The sequence below is a fragment of the Oncorhynchus mykiss genome, chromosome 3 (genome assembly GCF_013265735.2).
Source record: "Oncorhynchus mykiss isolate Arlee chromosome 3, USDA_OmykA_1.1, whole genome shotgun sequence".
Lineage (NCBI taxonomy): Eukaryota > Metazoa > Chordata > Actinopteri > Salmoniformes > Salmonidae > Oncorhynchus > Oncorhynchus mykiss.
In genome coordinates, this window is record NC_048567.1 from 12614877 (window position 1) to 12641452 (window position 26576).

The 26576-nt window shown below is 46.0% G+C and overlaps 1 protein-coding gene across 5 annotated transcripts in view; it reads left to right on the forward strand.

Moving 5' to 3' along the window:
• Positions 1 to 26576, forward strand: part of grik5 (glutamate receptor, ionotropic, kainate 5) — a 167205-nt gene that overhangs the window by 117339 nt on the left and 23290 nt on the right. For 3 of the 5 annotated variants that reach the window (XM_036969381.1, XM_036969385.1, XM_036969390.1), the window contains exons 4-10: positions 2382 to 2402; positions 5800 to 5960; positions 6211 to 6375; positions 19971 to 20068; positions 20464 to 20629; positions 23621 to 23799; positions 24424 to 24477. In XM_036969381.1, the coding sequence (XP_036825276.1) occupies positions 5849 to 5960; positions 6211 to 6375; positions 19971 to 20068; positions 20464 to 20629; positions 23621 to 23799; positions 24424 to 24477 (774 nt within the window). In that variant the 5' untranslated portion in view covers positions 2382 to 2402; positions 5800 to 5848. Of the gene's footprint in view, positions 1 to 2381; positions 2403 to 5799; positions 5961 to 6210; positions 6376 to 19970; positions 20069 to 20463; positions 20630 to 21366; positions 21984 to 23620; positions 23800 to 24423; positions 24478 to 26576 lie in introns of those variants that run through there. The other 2 variants (XM_036969383.1, XM_036969398.1) reach the window with 2 other exon arrangements.

Consider the following 26576-nt stretch of genomic DNA (forward strand, 5'->3'; position numbering starts at 1 on the left):
ACACACACACACACACACACACACACACACACACACACACAATCACAATCACAATCACAATCACAATCACAATCACACACAGTGGTATAGGGGTGCATATAACACTGTCTAGGATGATACAGTCCTACGGCTATTAGCAGACAGAGACCATAAGAAGAACAGAGAATACAATGTTCCACAGACATAAAACACTGCACTCTCTCCCTCTCTCTCTCTCTCTCTCTCTCTCTCTCTCTCTCTATCTCTCTTCTCTCTATCTCTCCCCTCTCTCTCTCTCTCTCTCTCTCTCTCTCTCTCTCTCTCTATCTCCCCTCCCTCTCTCTCTCTCTCTCTCATCTCTCTCTTTCTCTCTCTCCTTCTTGCTCTCTCTCTCGCTCTCTCCTTCTCTCTCCCTCTCTCTCTTTCTCCTTTCTCTAACTCTCTCTTTACTTCTCTTTCTGTCTCTCTCTCTCCCTCTCTCCTTTGCCTTCTCTCTCTCTGCTTCTATCTATCTTTCTCTCTCATTTCAATTCAATTCAATTCAATTTGCTTTATTGGCATGACGTAACAATGTACATATTGCCAAAGCAAAAACAATAACCAAGGGTCAAAATAACCATACATTGAACAATTACAATAAGCATAGAGTAGAGGACATGTGCAGGTTGATTGGTCTGTCAGACACTGTCCCTCATCTTATGGCAGGCAGCAATGTAGTGCGCTGCCAACCCACAGCTCTCTGCGTCCTCCCCCAACAGGACGGGTAGCCTGCTCTCATCAGAGAGGTCTTTGAAACCTTGAATAAGGGTTTAAAATTTGGGGAAACGACACTCTCCAATTGTTTTATATATACATATATTTTTTTACATTTAGTCAGGAAATGCAGCTCTGTCTCAGGTTCTGCTGTGGTGCAGTGGTTGCACAGCCTTTCCTCTACAGGGAACCAGGTTTTCCTGTGTCTACCCTTCTCAATGGCAAGGCTGTGCTCACTGAGCCTGTACTTTGTCAAGGTTTTTCTAATGTTTTGATCAGTAACCATGGTCAAATAGTTAGCCACGGTGTACTGTCGATTTAGGGCCAGATAGCACTGCATTTTACTTTGTGCTTGTGCTTGTGTTTCCCAATAAGCAATGTAGTTTGGTTTTGACAGTGTTGTAATTTGGTTTATTCTGATTGATTGTATGTTCTGGTCCTGAAGAGTCGGTGTAGTACAAGTTTGTGAACTCAGCCCCAGGACCATCTGGATGAGAGAACTATTTTCTTTGCTCAGCTCTTGGCATTGCGGGGCTTGGTAATGATATGAGAGGGGGTCACTGTATTTTAGATGTTTCAAAAACTTAATTGCTGTTTTTTGAGTTTTTACTATTACTGGATATTGGCCTAATTCTGCCCTGCATGCATTGTTTGTAGTTTTCCTTTGGACATGTAGGATAATCTTACAGAACTCTGCATGCAGGGTTTCAATTGGGTGTTTGTCCCATTTGATGAAATCTTGTTTTGCAAGTGGACCCCACACCTCTCTCCCATAAAGTGAAATTGGTTCAATTACATATTCAATTAGTTTTAGCCTAATTTTAATAGGTATATCAATTTGAATTTGCTTTTTAATGGTGTAGAATGCCTTGCGTGCTTTCTCTCTCAGTTCATTCACTGCCTCTTTACGGTGTCCAGTTGAGCTTATTTTTAACCTAAGTCATTGTAGTGTGTGCAGTACTCTATATATTTCGTACCAATTGAGAACTTTGGTCTAATTCCCTGAGATCTGGATCTTCTCTGGAAAATCATTATTTTAGTCTTTTGGGGTTTACTGCCAGGGCCCAGGTCTGGCAGTACCGCTCGAGCAGGTCCAGGCTCTGCTGTAGACCATGTGCTGTGGGTGACAGCAGGCATAGGTCATCTGCGAAGAGTAGGCATTTAACCTCTGAATTGTGGAGACTAACACCAGGGGCTGAGGATTTTTCTAGAATAGTGGCCAATTCGTTGTTGTAAATATTGAAGAGTGCAGGGCTCAGTTTGCAACCCTGGTGAAGGCCCTGCCCCTGGTTAAAGAATTCTGTTATTTTCTTGCCAATTTGAATGCTGCATGTATTGCCAGTATACATTGATTTAATTATGTCATATGTTTCTCTCTCTCTCCTTCTTGCTCTCTCTCTCCTTCTCTTTCTCTTTCTCTTTCTCTTTCTCTTTCTATTTCTCTCTCTCTCTCTGTCTCTCTCATTTGCCTTCTCTCTCTCCTTCTCTTTCTCTCTCTCCTTCTCTCTTTCTCGCTCTCGCTCTCTCACTCTTGCTCTCTCTCCTTTGCCGTCTCTCCCCCTCTCTTTCTCTCTCTCGCTCCTTCGCCTTCTCCCTCTCCCTCTCTTCTTCTCTCTCTCTCTCCTTCTCTCCTTGTGTCTTTCCTACAGGCCTTGGAGACAGATGGAAAGGTGTAGTTGTGGACTAATCTTCTCTCTCCAGCCCTGTCAATAGTTCTCAATAACAGTGAAATAGCACCGACTCCATCCAATCATTGGTCACGCTCAGGGGCTAAGCCAAGACCTTATTGGTCATCAGTGCAATCTGCTCCCTGGTAATAGCCAATCAGATGCATCCTGTGGAATGCTGACAGATCCGCCATTGTTTTGATTGAATGCCACTTCAGCTGCCCTCGATCAATATGCCATCACACACACACGCACACGCACACACAAACTGTACTGCAGTCACTGACACACACGTGTGCACACATACATTGGCTGGCACACACATATGCAGGCATACACAAGCATGGATAGTGACATACCGACACACACCGATTACCCTCACATTCAGACACTCAGACACACAGACCCCCCACCCCACCCCACCCCACACACACACACAAACACCCACTAACTCTGGCGTTGTGAAGATAGATTGAGAAAAGGGGAGCAGCTGTTCTGACTCCAGGTCTAGTTCTTTAGAATAGATGTGTGGTGCAGTGTGTCTATTCACAATACAGGAAATACAATATATTACAGGACACACTTCATTACACAACTCAGTCAGATCCAGAGAGCAGAGTGGCAGGGTGACAGAGCAGCATGTGGCAGTGGTCTCACTGTGACGTCTGTGTGTGTGTAACCTCTTGCATAACGGCTTCAGTGTTCTGATATCAACGCTACCTGAGCCTAATGACAGGAACAGTGTGACCTGGTGGAACATTACATGCACTCACTCACTCACTCACTCACTCACTGATTCTAGCAAGGGAATGACAGTGAGAAAGGTGAGTGATAGTTCATTTAATTTGTAAAGTGCTTTTCTCATACTCAAGGCATCAGATCCAGTGGACAGGAGAACTGAACTAACATACAGTGCCAATCAAAAGTTTGGACACACCTACTCATTCAAGGGTTTTTCTTTTTTTGGACTATTTTCTACATTGTATAATAATAGTGAAAACATGAAAACTATTAAATAATACATATGGAATCATGTAGTAACCAAAAAAGTGTTAAACAAATCAACAAATATTGTAGATTTTAGATTCATCGAAGAAGCCACACTTTGCCTTGATGACAGCTTTGCACAATCTTGGCATTCTCTCAACTAGTTTTTCCTTCACTCTGCGGTCCAAACCATCTCAATTGGGTTGAGGTCGGGTGATTGTGGAGGCCAGGTCATCTGATGCAACACTCCTTCACTCTCCTTATTGGTCAAATAGCCCTTACACAGCCTTTGTCCTGTTGAAAAACAAATGATAGTCCCACTTAGCGCAAACCAGATGGGATGGTGTATTGCTGCAGAATGCTGTGATAGCCATGCTGTTTAAGTGTGCCTTGAATTCTAAATAAATCATTGACAGTGTCACCAGCAAAGCACCCCGACACCTTCATACCTCCACGCTTCATGGTTGGAACCACACATGGGGAGATCATCCGTTCACCTACTCTGCGTCTCACAAAGACACGGTGGTTAGAACCAAAAAATCTCAAATTTCGACTCATCAGACCAAAGGACAGATTTCCACCAGTCTAATGTGCATTGCTAGTGTTTATTGGCCCAAGCAAGTCTTCTTATTATTGGTTTCCTTTATTAGTGGTTTCTTTGCAGCAATTTGACCCTGAAGGCCTGATTCACGCAGTCTATTCTGAACAATTGACGTTGAGATGTGTCTGTTACTTGAACTCTGTGAAGCATTTATTTGGGCTACAATCTGAGGTGCAGTTAACTCTAAGGAAATTATCCTCTGCAGCAGAGGTAACTCTGGGTCTTCCTTTCCTGTGGTGGTCCTCATGAGAGACAGTTTCATCATAGCCCTTGATGGTTTTTGCGACTGCACTTTTTTTCCGCAATGACTGAACTTAATGTCTTAAAGTAATGATGGACTGTCCTTTCTCTTTGCTTATTTGAGTTGCTCTTGCCATAATATGGACTTGGCATTTTCCCAAATAGGGCTATCTACTGTATACCAACCTTACCTTGTCACAACACAACTGATTAGCTCAAACGCATTAAGAAGGAAAGAAATTCCACAAATGTACTTTTAACAAGGAACACCTGTTAATTGAAATGCATTCCAGGTGACTACCTCATGAAGCTGGTTGAGAGAATTCCTAGAATGTGCAAAGCTGTCATCCAGGCAAAGGGTGGCTACTTTGAAGAATTTATTTTATTTGTTTATCACTTTTTTGGTTACTACATGATTCCATATGTGTTATTTCATCGTTTTGATGTCTTCATTATTATTCTACAATGTAGAAAATAGTCAAAATAAAGAAAAACCCTTGAATGAGTAGGTGTGTCCAAACCTTTGACTCATACTGTAGGTCCTTGAAAGCGTTTCTGAATTGCTCAGTCTTTAGCTACGCCTTAAACGAGTCCAGAGACTCTGCAGCCCTGACAGTGACTGGAAGTTTGTTCCACAGCTGAGGGGCTGCACAACTGAAAGTCCTGTCACCCGTAGTGTTTAGTCTGCTATGGGGCTGCTGAAGGGAGATGGACCTGGAGGAGTGAACGGTGTGTGTGGGGCTGGAGGGTAGGATGAAGTCAGACAGCTACTTGATGTGAGAGAAAAATAAAAGAAAGGGAGAGCCTAGGGGGAGAGGGAGAAAGGAAGAGCTACAGGGAAGAGGGAGAAAGGGAGAGCTAAGTGGGAGAGGGAGAAAGGGAAAGCTAAGGGGGAGAGGGAGAAAGGGAGAGCTAAGGGGGAGAGGGAGAAAGGGAGAGCTAAGGGGAAGAGGGAGAAAGGGAGAGCTAAAGGGGATAGGGAGAAAGGGAGAGCCTAGGGGGAGAGGGAGAAAGGGAGGGAGAGTAAAAAAGACAAGCGTGAAGGGAAATGAAGGCAAGGAGGGAGGGAAGAGAGATGAAGATGCAACACATTCTTACCTCCCAGGGGTCAGATAGAAGCAGTCAAGCTGCTGTGTTGTGCCTACAGGGTCAAAGGTGACTCATCTCCAACTCACACAGATACCAGACACACATCACACACATTTCCATCTCAGAGGTCAAACTGAGGGTCATGACCAGCTGACGGTGAGCAGAAACAAGACGCTATACACCACACACATACGCTTTATCTTCTTGTCTGTTCTCACACACACATTAAACTGTCACTTAGAATGGGGGTTGTCACTCAGAGTGAGTGAGGGTGGTTTTGCAGCAGGCAGAGCAGAGCTGTGTGTGTTTTAATGTGTGGGTCTTGTGATCATAACAAGCTCTTTAAATAAAGATTTAACCATTGGCGCTACAGATGTGTGCACAGAGTGAGAACGATTGTGTGTGCATGTATGTGTGTTTGTGAGTGTGTGTCTGTGTGTTTGTGTATATTTTGGTGTTGTAACGTATCCTCCCGTCCTTTAGGTGGCGAGCAGGCAGCCAGCAGACCGTTCTCCATGAGGAGCAGTAGAAGATGCCGGCTCTGCCAGCGCTGCTGCTGTCGATACACTTCTCCTCCTTCCTGCTAGTTACCATGGCACCACGCTCCGGAAGCCAGGCCGCCATGCTCTCCTCCGTCCGGATGGGTGAGTGTCCATCTATCAATCATCCATCCATCCCTCTTTCCATCCCTTGATGACCCTCAGGTGTCTGTCTCCCTCTCCTCCCCCGGTGTCTCACCCCCCTCCACCAGGACACACCCACTCACTCATCTGGCCTTCACACCCCTCGTAAATACTCTGCTTGTCTCCTCTCTTTTTGTCTTATTGTCTAATGGTGAGTAACATCAATGTTTTCTCCCGTTCCATATCTCCATCTCCCTCCCTCCCCATGTAGCTGCGATCCTGGATGACCAGTCAGTGTGTGGGCGTGGGGAGCGGCTGGCTCTGGCCCTGGCCAGGGAGAACATCAACAGTGTGATGGAGGGAGGGGCTAGAGCCCGTGTGGAGGTGGACATATTCGAACTACAGAGGGACTCCCAGTATGAGACCACTGACACCAGTGAGTAACACCACTACAGACCACTAAGACCAGTACTGACTAGGCTGCAAATCCAAGATGGCGTAGCAGTCTGTCTTTGTGTTTGTCTATGTCTTATCCCATGTATATAGTCCTTTTTTTGTATTTTAATCTCACTTTCTATCTACGAACTAAATATACTTTCCTACAAACTTTCCTGCAACCTTTCTTGCAACCTGCCTCACCCAATGTGGTACGGCTTTGCTATTTTTATTCCTTATAACTGGAACCTCCATCAGGAGCTAGCCAGCTAACTAGCTATTAGCTATTAATTATTGTTAGCCACGGTTAGCGGTCTTCACCTTTAGCTCGGACACCAGCCAGCTTTAGCTCAGACAATACCTGCCAGTCTGAACAGCACGATATCAACCCAGAGCATATCGGATTGCTTCTCTCTGCCACATCACAACCGAGTGATTACTGTTAGCTAAAACCTCTGTCCCGAAGCAAGCATCAGTTAGCCTTGAGCTAGCCTCGAGCTAGGCCCATACACCAGGTAATTCTTGGGCTACAATGCCTCTTTGCCAATTGGCCTGGACCCTTTCTTGTCCACACGGAGCCCCGCAGATCCATCACGACTGGTCTGCCGACGTAATTGTCCGATGTGGTTTCAACAGGCCAATTGGCGATGTCGCCGAAGACCCATCTGCTAGCTGTGTCTCCCGCTCGCCTAGCGTAGTAGCAACTACCGAACGGCTCCCAGACTCACCTATTGCCGCTCAATGGATCCTATGATCCCTCGGCTACACAGCTGATGCCCGTTGGACTGTTTCAATAACATGGTACCTCATTCTGTTTATCTGTCGGCCCCAGCCTCGAACTCAGGTCCTGTATGTACCTAACTGACCCACTCTGCCCATTCATCGGCATTTATCCGTTGTTGACTTAGCTCTCCCGATCAACACCTGCGATTTCTTTATGCCTCTCTCTAATGTCCATATGCCTTGTCTACTGCTGTCTCAGCTAGTTCTTATTGTTTTATTTCACTGTAGAACCCCCAGTCCCGCACAACATGCCTTAGATTGCTCTCTTGTCCCACCCCCCACACATGCGGAACCTCACCTGGCTTAACTGGTGCCGCCAGAGATGCAACCTCTCTCATCGTCACTCAACGCCTAGGTTAACCTCCACTGTACTCATATCCTACCATACCCTTGTCTGTACATTATGCCCTGAATCTATTCTACCACGCCCAGAAATCTGCTCCTTTGATTCTCTGTTCCATGCGCACTAGACGACCAGTTCTTATAGCTTTTAGCCGTCCCCATATCCTACTCCTCCTCTGTTCCTCTGGTGATGTAGAGGTTAACCCAGGCTCTGTAGGGCCCAGTACTACACCTATTCCCCAGGCTCTCTCATTTGTTGACTTCTGTAACCGTAAAAGCCTTGGTTTCATACATGTTAACATCAGAAGCGTCCTCCCTAAGTATTTGTATTATTCACTGCTTTAGCACACTCCGCCAACCCTGATGTCCTAGCCGTGTCTGAATCCGGGCTCAGGAAGGCCACCAAAAATTCTGAAATTTCCATCTCCAACTACAACATTTCCTGTCAAGATAGAAATGCCAAAGGGGCAGAGTTGCAATCTACTGCAGAAATAGTCTGCAGAGTTCTGTCATACTATCCAGGTCTGTACCCAAACAGTTTGAGCTTCTACTTTTAAAAATCCACCTTTCCAGATATAAGTCTCTCAATGAGGTAACTTGTTATAGACCCCCCTCAGCCCCCAGCTGTGCCCAGGACACCATTTGTGAATTGATTGCCCCTCATTTATTTCAGAGTTCGTAGAGTTAGGTGACCTAAACTGGGATATGCTTAACACCCCGGCCTTCCTACAATCTAAGCTAGATGCCCTCAATCTCACAAACGATCAAGGAACCTACCAGGTACAACCCTAAATCTGTAAACATGGCACCCTCATAGATATCATCCTGACCAACTTGCACTCTAAATACACGTCTGCTGTCTTCAACCAGGATTTCAGCGATCACTGCCTCATTGCCTGCGTCCGTAATGGGTCCGCGGACAAACAACCACCCCTCATCACTGTCAAACGCTCCCTAAAATACTTCGTAAAGCAGGCCTTTCTAATTGACATGGCCCGAGTATCCTGGAAGGATATTGACCTCGTCCCATCAGTAGAGGATGCCTGGTTGTTCTTTAAAAGTGCTTTCCTCACCATCTTAAATAAGCTTGCCCCATTTAAAAAATATAGAACTAAGAACAGATGTAGCCCTTGGTTCACTCCAGATTTGACTGCCCTTGACCAGTACAAAAACATCCTGTGGTGTACTGCATTAGCATCGAATAGCCCCCGCGATATGCAACTTTTCAGGGAAGTTAGGAACCAATATACTCAGTCAGTTAGGAAAGCAAAGGCTAGCTTTTTCAAACAGAAATTTGCATCCTGTAGCACAAATTCCAAAAGGTTTTGGGACACTGTAAAGTCCATGGAGAATAAGAGCACCTCCTCCCAGCTGCCAACTGAACTGAGGTTAGGAAACACTGTCACCACCGATAAATCTACGATAATTGAACATTTCAATAAGCATTTTTCCATGGCTGGCCATGCTTTCCACCTGGCTAACTCTACCTTGGCCAACATTTCGGCACCCCCCGCAGCAACTTGCCCAAGCCCAAAGCTTCTCCTTCACCCAAATCCAGATAGCTGATGTTCTGAAAGAGCTTCAAAATCTGGAACCCTACAAATCAGCTGGGCTAGATAATCTGGACCCTCTCTTTCTAAGATTTTAGAAAGCCTGTTCAACCTCTCTCTCGTATCGTCTGAGATCCATAAAGATTGGAAAACTGCCGCGGTCATCCACCTCTTCAAAGGGGGAGACACTCTAGACCCAAATTGTTACAGAACTATATCTATCCTTCCCTGCCTTTCTAACGTCTTCAAAAGCCAAGTTAACAAACAGATCACCGACCATTTACAATCCTACCGTACCTTTTCCGCTATGCAATCTGGTTTCCGAGCTGGTCATGGGTGCACCTCAGCCATGCTCAAGGTCCTAAATGATATCATGACTGCCATCGATAGAAGACAGTACTGTGCAGCCGTCTTCATCGACCAGGCCAAGGCTTCAACTCTGTCAATCACCAGATTCTTATCGGCAGACTCAATAGCCTTGATTTCTCAAATGACTGCCTCGCCTGGTTCACCAACTACTTCTCAGATAGAGTTCAGTGTGTCAAATCGGACGGCCTGTTGTCCAGACCTATGGCAGTCTCTATGGGGGTGCCACATGGTTCAAGTCTCGGGCCGACTATTTTCTCTGTATACATCAATGATGTCGCTCTTGCTGCTGGTGATTCTCTGATCCACCTCTATGCAGACGACACCATTCTGTATACTGGCCCTTCTTTGGACACTGTGTTAACAAACCTCCAAATGAGCTTCAATGCCATACAACACTCCTTCCTTGGCCTCCAACTGCTCTTAAACGCTAGTCAAACTAAATGCATGCTCTTCAACCGATCGCTGCCCGCACCCGCCCGACTAGAATCACTACTCTGGACGGTTCTGACTTAGAATATGTGGATAACTACAAATACCTAGGTGTCTAGTTAGACTTTAAACTATCTTTCCAGACTCACATTAAGCATCTCCAATCCAAAATGAAATCTAGAATCGGCTTCCATTTTTGCAACAAAGCCTTCCTATCCTATCCTACCGATCCTTGACTTCGGCGATGTCATTTATAAAATTGCCTCCAACACTCTACTCAGCAAATTGGATGTAGTCTATCACAGTGCCATCCGTTTTGTCACCAAAGTCCCATCTTCTACCCACCACTGCGACTTGTATGCTCTCGTTGGCGGGCCCTTCTTTCGTATTCGTTGCCAAGCCCACTGGCTCCAGGTCATCTATAAGTCTGACCAGTACTGACCAGTAATAATACCAGTACAGACAAGTACTGATCAGTAATACTAGTACAGACCAGTACTGACCAGTAATTTCAGTACAGACCAGTACTGACCAGTTTTACCAGTACAGACCAGTAATAGCAGTACAGACCAGTACTGACTAGTAATACCAGTACATCTCAGTACAGACCAGTACTAACCATTACTGACCCGTAATATCAGTACAGACCAGTACTGACCACTACTGACCAGTAATACCAGTACAGACCAGTACTGACCAGTACAGACCAGTGCAGACCAATACTGATCAGAATTATCAGTACAGACCAGCACAGATCAGTACTGACTTGTAATACCAGTACAGACCAGTACTGACTTGTAATACCAGTACTTACCAGTAATACGAGTACAGACCATTACTGACCAGTAATACCAGTACAGACCAGTACTGAACAGTAATACCAGTACAGACCCGTACAGACCAGTAATACCAGTACAGACCGGTACTGAACAGTAATACCAGTACAGACCCATACAGACCAGTAATACCAGTACAGACCAGTACTGAACAGTAATACCAGTATTACAGACTTTATTTACAAAACAGATTGAGGATTTCATTCAGTAGTTTATGTGTATTAGCTCACAGACCAATGACTTCTATCAGGATACAGACACTTGCTGTTCCCGTTGCAAGAAGTCACCACCCTGGAGGGGGGCTGGAGGGAGAAGTGACTGTGCGTGGACGTGTGTGAATGTACAGTACAGTATATGTGTGTGTGTGTGCTTGTGTGTGGATTTATTCATGTGTGTGCGCTTGTGTGTGGATTTATTCATGTGTACATGCTTGTGTGTGGCTTTATTCATGTGTGTGTATGTGTGTGTGTGTGTGTGTGTGTGTGTGTGTGTGTGTGTGTGTGTGTGTGTGTGTGTGTGTGTGTGTGTGTGCATGTGTGTGGATTTATTAATTTGGGTGTGTGCTTGTGTGTGGATCTATTCATGTGTGTGTGCTTGTGTGTGGATTTATTCATGTGTACATGCTTGTGTGTGGCTTTATTCATGTGTGTGTATGTGTGTGTGTGTGTGTGTGTGCTTGTGTGTGGCTTTATTCATGTGTGTGTGTGTGTGTGTGTTTTGTGTGCGTCCTTGACCAGTGGGCAGGACACTCTGACAGGCGTATTTGCCATCAGGGTCCTTGGATCACAGGCCTCATCTTATAGCTGTAGCTGTATGAGACACATGCACACACACACACACACACAGACACACACACACACACACACACACACACACACACACACACACACACACACACACACACACACACACACACACACACACACACACACACACACACACACACACACACCAGAGGTTATGGATGGTGAGGATGGAGAGATGTAGAGGATTGAAATGGAGCCCAGGGTGAATCTCAGTAGTCTGAAGCAGCTTCCTCTCCTCATCTCATTACCTTCAGCAGAACTGACATGAAGATGCACCATAAACAGTGCCTTGCAAAAGTATTCATCCCGCTTGGCATTTTTCCTATTTTGTTGCATTACAACCTGTAATTTAAATAGATTTTCATTTGGATTTCATGTAATGGACATATACAAAATAGTCCAAATTGGTGAAATTAAATGAAAAAAATTACTTGTTTAAAAAATTCTAAAAGATAGGAAACTGAAAAGTGCTGTGTGCATATGTATTCACCCCCTTTGCTATGAAGCCCCTAAATAAGATCTGGTACAACCAATTACCTTCAGAAGTCACATAATTAGTTAAATAAAGTCCACCTGTGTGCAATCTAAGTGTCACATGATCTTTCGCATGATCTCAGTATAAATACACCTGTTCTGAAAGGCCCCAGAAGCTGCAAATCAAATCAAATCAAATCAAATCAAATGTATTTATATAGCCCTTCGTACATCAGCTGATATCTCAAAGTGCTGTACAGAAACCCAGCCTAAAACCCCAAACAGCAAGCAATGCAGGTGTAGAAGCACGGTGGCTAGGAAAAACGCCAACCCAGACAGGATGACCACATCAGTGAATCAACCCACTCAGGTGACGCACCCCCTCCAGGGACGGCATGAGAGAGCCCCAGTAAGCCAGTGACTCAGCCCCTGTAATAGGGTTAGATGCAGAGAATCCCAGTGGAAAGAGGGGAACCGGCCAGGCAGAGACAGCAAGGGCGGTTCGTTGCTCCAGAGCCTTTCCGTTCACCCTCCCACTCCTGGGCCAGACTACACTCAATCATATGACCCACTGAAGAGATGAGTCTTCAGTAGAGACTTAAAGGTTGATACCGAGTTTGCGTCTCTGACATGGGTAGGCAGACCGTTCCATAAAAATGGAGCTCTATAGGAGAAAGCCCTGCCTCCAGCTGTTTGCTTAGAAATTCTAGGGACAATTAGGAGGCCTGCGTCTTGTGACCTTAGTGTACGTGTAGGTATGTACGGCAGGACCAAATCAGAGAGATAGGTAGGAGCAAGCCCATGTAATGCTTTGTAGGTTAGCAGTAAAACCTTGAAATCAGCCCTTGCTTTGACAGGAAGCCAGTGTAGAGAGGCTAGCACTGGAGTAATATGATCAAATTTTTTGGTTCTAGTCAGGATTCTAGCAGCCGTATTTAGCACTAACTGAAGTTTATTTAGTGCTTTATCCGGGTAGCCGGAAAGTAGAGCATTGCAGTAGTCTAACCTAGAAGTGACAAAAGCATGGATAAATTTTTCTGCATCATTTTTGGACAGAAAGTTTCTGATTTTTGCAATGTTACGTAGATGGAAAAAAGCTGTCCTTGAAATGGTCTTGATATGTTCTTCAAAAGAGAGATCAGGGTCCAGAGTAACGGCGAGGTCCTTCACAGTTTTATTTGAGACGACTGTACAACCATTAAGATTAATTGTCAGATTCAACAGAAGATCTCTTTGTTTCTTGGGACCTAGAACAAGCATCTCTGTTTTGTCCGAGTTTAAAAGTAGAACGTTTGCAGCCATCCACTTCCTTATGTCTGAAACACATTCTTCTAGCAAGGGCAATTTTGGGGCTTCACCATGTTTCATTGAAATGTACAGCTGTGTGTCATCCGCATAGCAGTGAAAGTTAACATTATGTTTTCGAATAACATCCCCAAGAGGTAAAATATATAGTGAAAACAATAGTGGTCCTAAAACGGAACCTTGAGGAACACCGACATTTACAGTTGATTTGTCAGAGGACAAACCATTCACAGAGACAAACTGATATCTTTCCGACAGATAAGATCTAAACCAGGCCAGAACTTGTCCGTGTAGACCAATTTGGGTTTCCAATCTCTCCAAAAGAATGTGGTGATCGATGGTATCAAAAGCAGCACTAAGGTCTAGGAGCACGAGGACAGATGCAGAGCCTCGGTCCGATGCCATTAAAATGTCATTTACCACCTTCACAAGTGCCGTCTCAGTGCTATGATTGGGTCTAAAACCAGACTGAAGCATTTCGTATACATTGTTTGTCTTCAGGAAGGCAGTGAGTTGTTGCGCAACAGCCTTTTCTAAAATTTTTGAGAGGAATGAAAGATTCGATATAGGCCGATAGTTTTTTATATTTTCTGGGTCAAGGTTTGGCTTTTTCAAGAGAGGCTTTATTACTGCCACTTTTAGTGAGTTTGGTACACATCCGGTGGATAGAGAGCCGTTTATTATGTTCAACATAGGAGGGCCAAGCACAGGAAGCAGCTCTTTCAGTAGTTTAGTTGGAATAGGGTCCAGTATGCAGCTTGAAGGTTTAGAGGCCATGATTATTTTCATCATTGTGTCAAGAGATATAGTACTAAAACACTTGAGCGTCTCTCTTGATCCTAGGTCCTGGCAGAGTTGTGCAGACTCAGGACAACTGAGCTTTGAAGGAATGCGCAGATTTAAGGAGGAGTCCGTAATTTGCTTTCTAATAATCATAATCTTTTCCTCAAAGAAGTTCATGAATTTGTCACTGCTAAAGTGAAAGTCATCCTCTCTTGGGCAATGCTGCTTTTTAGTTAGCTTTGCGACAGTATCAAAAAAGGAATTTCGGATTGTTCTTATTTTCCTCAATTAAGTTAGAAAAATAGGATGATCGAGCAGCAGTAAGGGCTCTTCGGTACTGCACAGTACTGTCTTTCCAAGCTAGTCGGAAGACTTCCAGTTTGGTGTGGCGCCATTTCCGTTTCAATTTTCTGGAAGCTTGCTTCAGAGCTCGGGTATTTTCTGTGTACCAGGGAGCTAGTTTCTTATGAGAAATGTTTTTAGTTTTTAGGGGTGCAACTGCATCTAGGGTATTGCGCAAGGTTAAATTGAGTTCCTCAGTTAGGTGGTTAACTGATTTTTGTCCTCTGGCGTCCTTGGGTAGACAGAGGGAATCTGGAAGGACATCAAGGAATCTTTGTGTTGTCTGTGAATTTATAGCACGACTTTTGATGATCCTTGGTTGGGGTCTGAGCAGATTATTTGTTGCAATTGCAAACTTAATAAAATGGTGGTCCGATAGTCCAGGATTATGAGGAAAAACATTAAGATCCACAACATTTATTCCATGGGACAAAACTAGGTCCAGCGTATGACTGTGACAGTGAGTGGGTCCAGAGACATGTTGGACAAAACCCACTGAGTCGATGATGGCTCCGAAAGCCTTTTGGAGTGGGTCTGTGGACTTTTCCATGTGAATATTAAAGTCACCAAAGATTAGAATATTATCCGCTATGACTACAAGGTCCGATAGGAATTCAGGGAACTCAGTGAGGAACGCTGTATATGGCCCAGGAGGCCTGTAAACAGTAGCTATAAAAAGTGATTGAGTAGGCTGCATAGATTTCATGACTAGAAGCTCAAAAGACGAAAACGTCATTTTTTTTTTTTGTAAATTGAAATTTGCTATCGTAAATGTTAGCAACACCTCCGCCTTTGCGGGATGCACGGGGGATATGGTCACTAGTGTAGCCAGGAGGTGAGGCCTCATTTAACACAGTAAATTCATCAGGCTTAAGCCATGTTTCAGTCAGGCCAATCACATCAAGATTATGATCAGTGATTAGTTCATTGACTCTAATTGCCTTTGAAGTAAGGGATCTAACATTAAGTAGCCCTATTTTGAGATGTGAGGTATCATGATCTCTTTCAATAATGACAGGAATGGAGGTGGTCTTTATCCTAGTGAGATTGCTAAGGTGAACACCGCCATGTTTAGTTTTGCCCAACCTAGGTCGAGGCACAGACACGGTCTCAATGGTGATAGCTGAGCTGACCAGCTGATGAGCTGATGCAACACCATGAAGACCAAGGAGCGCGCCAAACAAAACATTCCCTAACCAGAAACCGTGGATTGATGGCAGCATTCGTGTGAAACTGAAAGCGCGAACCACTGCTTTTAATCAGGGCAAGGTGTCAGGTAACATGACCGAATACAAACAGTGCAGCAATTCCCTCCGCAAGGCTATCAAACAAGCTAAGCGCCAGTACAGAGACAAAGTAGAATCTCAATTCAACGGCTCAGACACAAGAGGCATGTGGCAGGGTCTACAGTCAATCACGGACTACAGGAAGAAATCCAGCCCAGTCACGGACCAGGATGTCTTGCTCCCAGGCAGACTAAATCACTTTTTTGCCCGCTTTGAGGACAATACAGTGCCACTGACACGGCCTGCAACGAAAACATGCGGTCTCTCCTTCACTGCAGCCGAGGTGAGTAAGACATTTAAACGTGTTAACCCTCGCAAGGCTGCAGGCCCAGACGGCATCCCCAGCCGCGCCCTCAGAGCATGCGCAGACCAGCTGGCCGGTGTGTTTACGGACATATTCAATCAATCCCTATACCAGTCTGCTGTTCCCACATGCTTCAAGAGGGCCACCATTGTTCCTGTTCCCAAGAAAGCTAAGGTAACTGAGCTAAACGACTACCGCCCCGTAGCACTCACATCCGTCATCATGAAGTGCTTTGAGAGACTAGTCAAGGACCATATCACCTCCACCCTACCTGACACCCTAGACCCACTCCAATTTGCTTACCGCCCAAATAGGTCCACAGACGATGCAATCTCAACCACACTGCACACTGCCCTAACCCATCTGGACAAGAGGAATACCTATGTGAGAATGCTGTTCATCGACTACAGCTCGGCATTCAACACCATAGTACCCTCCAAGCTCGTCATCAAGCTCGAGACCCTGGGTCTCGACCCCGCCCTGTGCAACTGGGTACTGGACTTCCTGACGGGCCGCCCCCAGGTGGTGAGGGTAGGCAACAACATCTCCTCCCCGCTGATCCTCAACACTGGGGCCCCACAAGGGTGCGTTCTGAGCCCTCTCCTGTACTCCCTGTTCACCCACGACTGCGTGGCCACGCACGCCTCCAACTCAATCATCAAGTTTGCGGACGACACAACAGTGGTAGGCTTGATTACCAACAACGATGAGACGGCCTACAGGGAGGAGGTGAGGGCCCTCGGAGTGTGGTGTCAGGAAAATAACCTCACACTCAACGTCAACAAAACTAAGGAGATGATTGTGGACTTCAGGAAACAGCAGAGGGAACACCCCCCTATCCACATCGATGGAACAGTAGTGGAGAGGGTAGCAAGTTTTAAGTTCCTCGGCATACACATCACAGACAAACTGAATTGGTCCACTCACACAGACAGCATCGTGAAGAAGGCGCAGCAGCGCCTCTTCAACCTCAGGAGGCTGAAGAAATTCGGCTTGTCACCAAAAGCACTCACAAACTTCTACAGATGCACAATCGAGAGCATCCTGGCGGGCTGTATTACCGCCTGGTATGGCAACTGCACCGCCCACAACCGTAAGGCTCTCCAGAGGGTAGTGAGGTCTGCACAACGCATCACCGGGGGCAAACTACCTGCCCTCCAGGACACCTACACCACCCGATGTCACAGGAAGGCCATAAAGATCATCAAGGACATCAACCACCCGAGCCACTGCCTGTTCACCCCGCTATCATCCAGAAGGCGAGGTCAGTACAGGTGCATCAAAGCTGGGACCGAGAGACTGAAAAACAGCTTCTATCTCAAGGCCATCAGACTGTTAAACAGCCACCACTAACACTGAGTGGCTGCTGCCAACACACTGACACTGACTCAACTCCAGCCACTTTAATAATGGGAATTGATGGGAAATGACGTAAATATATCACTAGCCACTTTAAACAATGCTACCTTATATAAATGTTACTTACCCTACATTATTCATCTCATATGCATACGTATATACTGTACTCTATATCATCGACGGTATCCTTATGTAATACATGTATCACTAGCCACTTTATACTATACTATGCCACTTTGTTTACATACTCATCTCATTTGTACATACTGTACTCGATACCATCTACTGTATCTTGCCTATGCTGCTCTGTACCATCACTCATTCATATATCCTTATGTACATATTCTTTATCCCCTTACACTGTGTACAAGACAGTAGTTTTGGAATTGTTAGTTAGATTACTTGTTATTACTGCATTGTCGGAACTAGAAGCACAAGCATTTCGCTACACTCGCACTAACATCTGCTAACCATGTGTATGTGACAAATAAAATTGGATTTGATTTGATTTGATTTGGACAAAGTTGTGGAGAAGTACAGATCAGGGTTGGATTCGAAAATAAATATCAGAAACTTTAAACATCCCACGGAGCACCATTAAATCCATTATTAAAAAATTGAAAGAATATGGCACCACAACAAACCTGCCAAGAGAGGGCAGCCCACCAAAACTCACAGACCAGGCAAGGAGGGAATTAATTAGAGAGGCAACAAAGAGACCAAAGATAACCCTGAAGGAGCTGCAAAGCTCCTTCAGGGGATGAATAGTTATGCACTCTTAAGTTTTCTGTTTTTTGTGTGTCTTATTTCTTGTTTGTTTTACAATGAAAGATATTTTGCATCTTCAAAGTGGTAGGCATGTTGTGTGAGTCAAATGATACAATCCCCCAAACAATCCATTTTAATTTCAGGTTGTAAGGCAACAAAATAGAAAAATTCCAAGGGGGTGAATACTTTCGCAAGCCACTGTACTTACTGTAGCCCCATGATGTGTGCGATTATTGCCCCCTGTCAATCATTGACTCTCGTGTCCCTGTTACTGTCTAGGTTCAACAACCATGGTTACTGTGACACAGTGCAGTGTGGCAGGAAGACATGTTGGCCTTAATCAGTATGTCAGTGGCATTGATCAGTAACAGGAGCTGATCATTGAGCAATATGTTAACTATGAGACAGAACAGACCGACTTACAGACTGACTGACAGACTGAACACGCCCTAACAGTAGGCAAGATTGAGTTTCCACCTTGCTGCTATGTTTCCAACCTTTCCCCATCAGTAGTCACAAAGGAAAATAGATCATTTTAAGGTGTAGGCAATGGCTAGGTTCCACTCTACAAACTCACTCCCTTCCCTCTGCCCGTGAAGGGAAGGTGGCATAATGGAACCAAGCCAGAGTGTTAAACACTTTTCTAAACAAGAAAACAAGGAGTGAGTAAGAGTTCTGAGGTCCACAAGCATTAGAAACAATAGACTGCACTTCAACATTTATAGCAACAGACAAAAAGATAGAAATACATTCCCACCAGACTAACAGAGCACCCAGACTAACAGAGCACCCAGACTAACACAGCACCCAGACTAACACTAACAGAGCAACTAGACTAACAGAGCACCCAGACTAACACTAACAGAGCACCCAGACTAACAGAGCACCCAGACTAACAGAGCACCCAGACTAACACTAACAGAGCACCCAGACTAACAGAGCACCCAGACTAACAGATTACCTAGACTAACACTAACAGAGCACCCAGACTAACAGAGCACCCAGATTAACAGAGCACCCAGACTAACAGAGCACCCAGATTAACAGAGCACCCAGACTAACACTAACAGAGCACCCAGACTAACAGAGCACCCAGACTAACAGAGCACCCAGACTAACACTAACAGAGCACCCAGACTAACAGAGCACCCAGATTAACAGAGCACCCAGACTAACAGAGCACCCAGATTAACAGAGCACCCAGACTAACACTAACAGAGCACCCAGACTAACAGAGCACCCAGACTAACAGAGCACCCAGACTAACAGAGCACCCAGACTAACACTAACAGAGCACCCAGACTAACAGAGCACCCAGACTAACAGAGCACCCAGACTAACAGAGCACCCAGACTAACACTAACAGAGCACCCAGACTAACAGAGCACCCAGACTAACAGAGCACCCAGACTAACAGAGCACCCAGACTAACACTAACAGAGCACCCAGACTAACAGAGCACCCAGACTAACAGAGCACCCAGACTAACAGAGCACCCAGACTAACAGAGCACCCAGACTAACACTAACAGAGCACCCAGACTAACAGAGCACCCAGACTAACAGAGCACCCAGACTAACAGAGCACCCAGACTAACAGAGCATCCAGACTAACAGAGCACCCAGACTAACAGAGCACCCAGACTAACAGAGCACCCAGACTAACAGGGCACCCGGACTAACAGAGCACCCGGACTAACAGAGCACCCGGACTAACAGAGCACCCAGACTAACAGAGCACCTAGACTAACAGAGCACCTGGACTAACAGAGCACCCAGACTAACAGAGCACCCAGACTAAAGTGATTTATTTTAAGAGAAGTGCACCTGGTTGACTTCTGTCCCTCTGTCTCCCTCTCAGTGTGCCAGATTCTACCTAAAGGAGTGGTGTCTGTGATAGGCCCTGCCAACAGCCCTGCTTCTGGCTCGACTGTCAGTCATATATGCGGAGAGAAGGAGGTGAGTGGCACACACATGCATCTCTCTCTCTCTCTCTCGCTCTCTCTCACACACCCTTCTTGTTCATCGTTACAGTGTCAGGAGATTGAGTCTCCCCTGAATCTCTCCTCATGTAATTAACCATCAACCACTTCTTCCATCTGTTTTCTCTTTAATCCCTTTGGCCTTTTATACCGTCTCACTCTGTTCTCCTCCTCTCCTCATTTCTGTTTCCTCCCACCATCTTTCTATCTCTCTCTCGCTCCTTAATGTTTTCTATACTGGTTCTTTGATATCTTTGCCTTCTCTGCTCTTCCTTCCTTTCTCTCGCTAATTCCTTTATACTCTCCTTCCCTCCCCTCTCCTCTCCTCTCCTCCTCCTCCTCTTCTACTTTCCTTTCCTCTCTCCTCTCCAGATCCCTCATGTAAAGATAGGTCCAGAGGAGACTCCCAGGTTGCCCTACCTACGTTTTGCCTCGGTCAGTCTGTACCCTAGCAACGAGGACATGAGCCTGGCCGTGGCAGCCATCCTGCGATCCTTCAGCTACCCCTCAGCCAGCCTGGTCTGCTCCAAGGCCGAGTGTGAGTACTGTGTGCACACGCATGTAGTTGTAATTGTGTGTTTATTTTAATTATTATGTTGTTTTTTTTATAAAAGTTTTACTGCTATTTCTCCCCATTTGGTAGTTACAGTCTTGTCCCATCGCTGCAACTCCCATATGGACTCTGGAGAGGCGAAGGTCGAGAGCCATGTGTCCTTCCGAAACATGATCCCGCCAAGCCGCACTGCTTCTTGACACACTGCTCCCTTAACCTGGAAGCCAGCCGCACCAATGTGTCGGAGGAAACACCATACAGCTGTCGACCGAAGTCAGCCTTCATGCACCCTGGACGCCGGGCTAGAGCACGATGGGACAAGGACATCCCAGCCGACCAAACCCTCCCCTAATCCGGATGACGCTGGGCCAATTGTAGAGCAGCCTCATGGGTTTTCCTGTCGCGACACAGTCCGGGATTGAACCCGGACCTGTGGAGACGTCCACAGCACTGCCTCTAGCACTGCCTTAGCACTGCCTTGGACCACTGCGCCACTCAGGAGGCGCTGTGTGTGTGCCTTTGTGTGTGTGTGTGTGTGTGTGTGTGTGTGTGTGTGTGTGTGTGTGTGTGTGTGTGTGTGTGTGTGTGTGTGTGTGTGTGTGTGTGTGTGTGTGTGTGTGTGCGTGTGCGTGTTCGTGCAACTCACACTCCCTGTGCGAGCTCACGGCATCTTGGCACGTTCACACTGTCTGGGCGATTATGACTGTCCCCTCCTGTTCTAACAGGCTGCTCTTAAAGTTCACTAAACTGTACATGCAAACAACACAACTCGTGGTCCATACAATTCACACTCCAACAGTATCTACCTCTTACTCATCCTCCAGCACTTGGCCAGACAGTCAACCACCTGTCAGGCTCCTGATACAGTATAAAGACTGAGAGCAACTTACAATTGTTAGAGCTATCAGACTATTGATTTAATGATAGATGCACAGCTCCAAAGAGCTGTAATTCTGTTTCAGTCTCATAAAATGAAGAGCTCCTCTCCTCTTCATAGACTTGCCACTTTGAACATGAGACCCTTTGAAATTGCACACCGATATGATCAGTGATTTTGATGTGATACACAGGCCTACTTCCTTCCTTCCATTTGCTGATGTGAGATGTGAGACTTGTGTCTTTTTGATGTGTTTACAAAAAGCTTTTCTATTTGGAAGAGGTTTTTAAAGCAACAGGTACGATAGTCATGGTGATATAGTGATTGCCGGTGCAGATGAGGCTCTATATTTGTCTGGGAAGTGATCTTGTCAAGGTTACCGTTACCCACAGACTCTCTGACCCACTTGGCTGTGGGAGCTATCGCCGTGCCGAGCTGCTGGTTGCCATGGCTGCAGAAAAGGTGCTAACTGATACTCAACAGGCTGACTGCCTGACTCCCTCCACACACACGTACATACAGTCAGTATGCTGCAGAGAGATAGACGATTAACACACCATGGTTACAACCAACAGGTTTTCATATTTTGCCATCTACTTCCGTCGAATGGCTTTCAGGATAAGTGGACGTTATGTGTGTGTGTGAGAGATAGGGCCGCCGTCCATCACATATCAGATGTAGTGATGAGTAAAGCAAGGAGACCAATATGGTTTATTTTTTTATTCTTATAGTGTCCATTCGGTTGCTGCATGGACAAAGATGTTTTATGTTGATTTCCAGGCATTTTCCTTCTTTTTTTTCACTGAAATGTTTTTGGGGAGGTTTCCTTCTCTAGTTATGTATGGGTCACGTCCAGCTATTAATCTAGTGCCATTATGCAGTTTTTATGAGATGGATGAGGTCAGAGGAAGGAGAGGAGAGAGGGAGGTGGTAAAAAGGGATCGAGAGAGAGGAAGCAAGAGCTGGAGAGAGGAATGGAGGGACAGGGGAGAGATGATGAGAAAGGAGATGGAGAGCAAAGGGGAGAGTGACCAGGATAGGAAAAGAAAGAGAGAGAGAGAGATACAAAAGAGCTAGAGCAAAAGATGGAGAGGTTAGTGAAAGAGAGAGAGCAGTTAGAGAGAGAGACAGAAGGAGAGGTTAGGTTAGTGAGAAAGTGTGATAAAGAGAGAGAGGAAGCTAGAGAGAGAGTATTGATTTTTCTCCTCCTTCAAACTAATTAACGTTTTTGGCCTGGTTCAGTGATTACCACACTGCTTACAGGCCTGCTCTCTGGGAGGCTCCTGTCCCTCCCTCCCTCCCTCCCTCCCTCCCTCCCTCCCTCCCTCCCTCCCTCCCTCCCTCCCTCCCTCCTGTCCCTCCCTCCCTTCTCTCTCTCCCCTCTGGCTCCCTGTGAAGCTCCCCAGACGCTGGTAGCTCCTTTTATTTACTCATCTAGCAGCGTTTTACTAGAGAATATAGAATTAGAATGGGAATTAGAATTTATATTCTAAACCCCAAGGACCTTTCCATAGTGTTTGGCCCAGGGACTACCTAAAGTACTGTATATATGCAATACAGAATGCTTTGAGGAACGAAGCATCATGTGTTGATGCATCATGTCGTCACCGGAAACATTTGATATTGTGAATGCCAATGGGAGAGAAAGAAGTAGACGTTCATTTAGCTTTCTGTTTGGCTTGTCCCTAGTGGGTCTTGTTGCTATGTACGTGGCTAAGTAATTACCAGGCCGTCCATAGTGGATTGGTGGGTCAGTTTTTTTCAATTGCTTTCAACCACATCGTCTCTCTCAGAATAGGATACATTTCACAGTGCTGTACAATATGCATGCAATAGGCAACAATGTCAAATTCTAGATATTCTATGTCAATGCCACAATGGTGGGTTAGCACGATATAATTATTGAATCTCCCCAGAACCTGATTTATAGGATCTCTTGTTAGAACTACCAGTATAGCACACTTTCTATGCATTTTACAATGCCAATCTCCAACATCCCATGTTTGTTTGTGGATGTTAAATAAAGTCTCAAAATGTCTCTGTTATTCTATCCCTTCTCTTCCCCTTCTCTCCGGCTCTCACCCGGCACCGCCCCTCAGGCCTTCTGCGATTGGAGGAGCTAGTGCGGCGCTTCCTGATCTCCAGGGAGACGCTGTCAATCAGGATGCTGGATGACAGCCTGGATCCCACCCCTCTGCTAAAGGAGATACGAGACGACAAGGTGGCCACCATCATCATCGACGCCAACGCCTCCATCTCCTACCTCATCCTCAAAAAGGTCAGGGGTCATGCCTCAAAGGCTTTTATAGAATAGCTACACGAGTTGTCGCATGTAGAGCACAAACAGATCTGAGATCAGGCTGAGAAGTTGTACCTATTGACTGATTTAGAGAGCAACAATGGTTCAATTATCTTAAGCAGCTGAAATCGTACTAACAGCTTGTCTATTTGACATGTGGTAATCCATATTCAGTGGTGATAATGGGTCCATAGGTCTTATGATGATTTATGTTGTACAGCCTGTAGCAACAGCAGTCAGAGCACAGGAGTGACTCAGAGATTGGCCTTTATATAGAACTGTGTCTGTCTGTCTGTCAGTACATGCATTACCACTGCTCTCTGCTTCTCTGCTCTCTCTGCTCTGTCTACTCTCTGCCTTAAGCTTTATTGTGTAAGTTTGACAATTTAACACTGTGGTTGTGGTAAGCTCTCTTTCCATCCCCCTCTCTCTCTCGTCATCTCTCTCTCTCTCTCTCTCTCTCTCTGCTTCTGTCCTTCTCACCCTCACTCTGTCTCCTACCACTACCACATATATCTTCCCCCCTCTTCTCTCTTACTTTCTATCTCACTCTCCTTCTCTCTGTCTCCCCTCCCTCCTTCGCTTCTCTCTCTCTCTCCACAGGCGTCAGAGTTGGGGATGACATCAGCGTTTTACAAGTACATCCTCACCACCATGGTAAGAACGCAACAACGCCTCTTAGCATTCCTGCCATCTTTCTACCTTTCCTCTCCTCCGTGTCCTTCCTTCCGCCTCCTTCCCACTCCCTTTCTTTGTCCCTGGGTATGTGTGAGGGACGGGGCCAGGGGCGTGCCACCTGGGAGAAACACATTACAACACACAGAGAGAAATACACTACATGACCAAAAGTATGTGGACACCTGCTCCCTGAACTTCTCATTCCAAAATCATGGGCATTAATATGCAGTTGGTCCCCCCTTTGCTGCTATAACAGTCTCCACTCTTCTGGGAAGGCTTTCCACTAGATGTTGGAACATTGCTGCGGGGACTTGCTTCCATTCAGCCACAAGAGCATTAGTGAAATCGGGCACTGATGTTGGGCGATTAGGCCTGGCTCGCTGTTGGCGTTCCAATTCATCCCAAAGGTGTTTGATGGAGTTGAGGTCAGGGCTCTGTGCAGGCCAGTCAAGTTCTTCCACACCGATCTCGACAAACCATTTCTGTATGGACCTCACTTTGTGCACAGAGGCAATGTCATGCTGAAACAGGAAAGGGCCTTCCCCAAACTGTTGCAACAAAGTTGGATGCATAGAAGTGTCTAGAATGTCATTGAATGCTGTAGCGTTAAGATTTCCCTTTGCTGGAAATACGAGACCTAGCCCGAACCATGAAATCCGGGGAAGAAATTGAACAAACTGAGTTGTTGGGAAGGTACCACGTTGAAAGTCACTGAGCTCTTCAGCAAGGCCGTTCTGCTGCCAATGTTTGTCTATGGAGATTGCATGGCCGTGTGCCCGATTTTATACACCTGTCAGCAATGGGTGTGGCTGAAATATATATATAGTGTATTAAAAAATAGCAGTTTAAATATTTTTTGATATAATTGAGGTTAAAGGTAACATATCTTCAGAAATTAAAAGTGATGTAAATCTCAACCATTTATCTTTTCCAGTGATGAAAATGTCTCATGGGATGGTGGGGTATGCAAAATGGGTAAACTTTGAGTACCTTTATCTCTTGAATGTTTTGGCATTCAGGTCCAAAAAGTCACATTCTAAGCACTACATGGGCAAATATGTATGGAAATCAAATCAAAAAGGCTGCTGTCAAAAATGGATTGAATTCAAATGGATTTACCCTGAAGACATTTCAAATGTTATGTTCTCAAATGTATTTTTTATTTTTTACATTTATTTCACACCATATAAACATGCACAAACAAACAAGTTACAGACGCACACAAAAAACAACTCCATCTCCTCTGCCCAGTCCTACATGCTCACACCTCTATCCCTTGTGCCTGACCACACCTCCATCCCTAGTGCCTGGCCACACCTCCATCCCTAGTGCCTGACCACACCTCCATCCCTAGTGCCTGGCCACACCTCCATCCCTAGTGCCTGACCACACCTCCATCCCTAGTGCCTGGCCACACCTCGATCCCTAGTGCCTGGCCACACCTCCATCCCTAGTGCCTGGCCACACCTCCATCCCTTGTGCCTGACCACACCTCCATCCCTTGTGCCTGACCACACCTCCATCCTTAGTGCCTCGCCACACCTCCATCCCTTGTGCCTGGCCGCACCTCCATCCCTAGTGCCTGGCCACACCTCCATCCCTAGTGCCTGGCCACACCTCCATCCCTAGTGCCTGACCACACCTCCATCCCTAGTGCCTGACCACACCTCCATCCCTAGTGCCTGGCCACACCTCCATCCCTAGTGCCTGGCCAAAACTCCATCCCTAGTGCCTGGCCACACCTCCATCCCTAGTGCCTGGCTACACCTCCATCCCTAGTGCCTGGCCACACCTTCATCCCTAGTGCCTGGCCACACCTCCATCCCTAGTGCCTGGCCACACCTCCATCCCTTGTGCCTGACCACACCTCCATCCCTAGTGCCTGGCCACACCTCCATCCCTAGTGCCTGGCCACACCTCCATCCCTAGTGCCTGGCCACACCTCCATCCCTAGTGCCTGGCCACACCTCCATCCCTTGTGCCTGGCCACACCTCCATCCCTAGTGCCTGGCCACACCTCCATCCCTAGTGCCTGGCCACACCTCCATCCCTAGTGCCTGGCCACACCTCGATCCCTA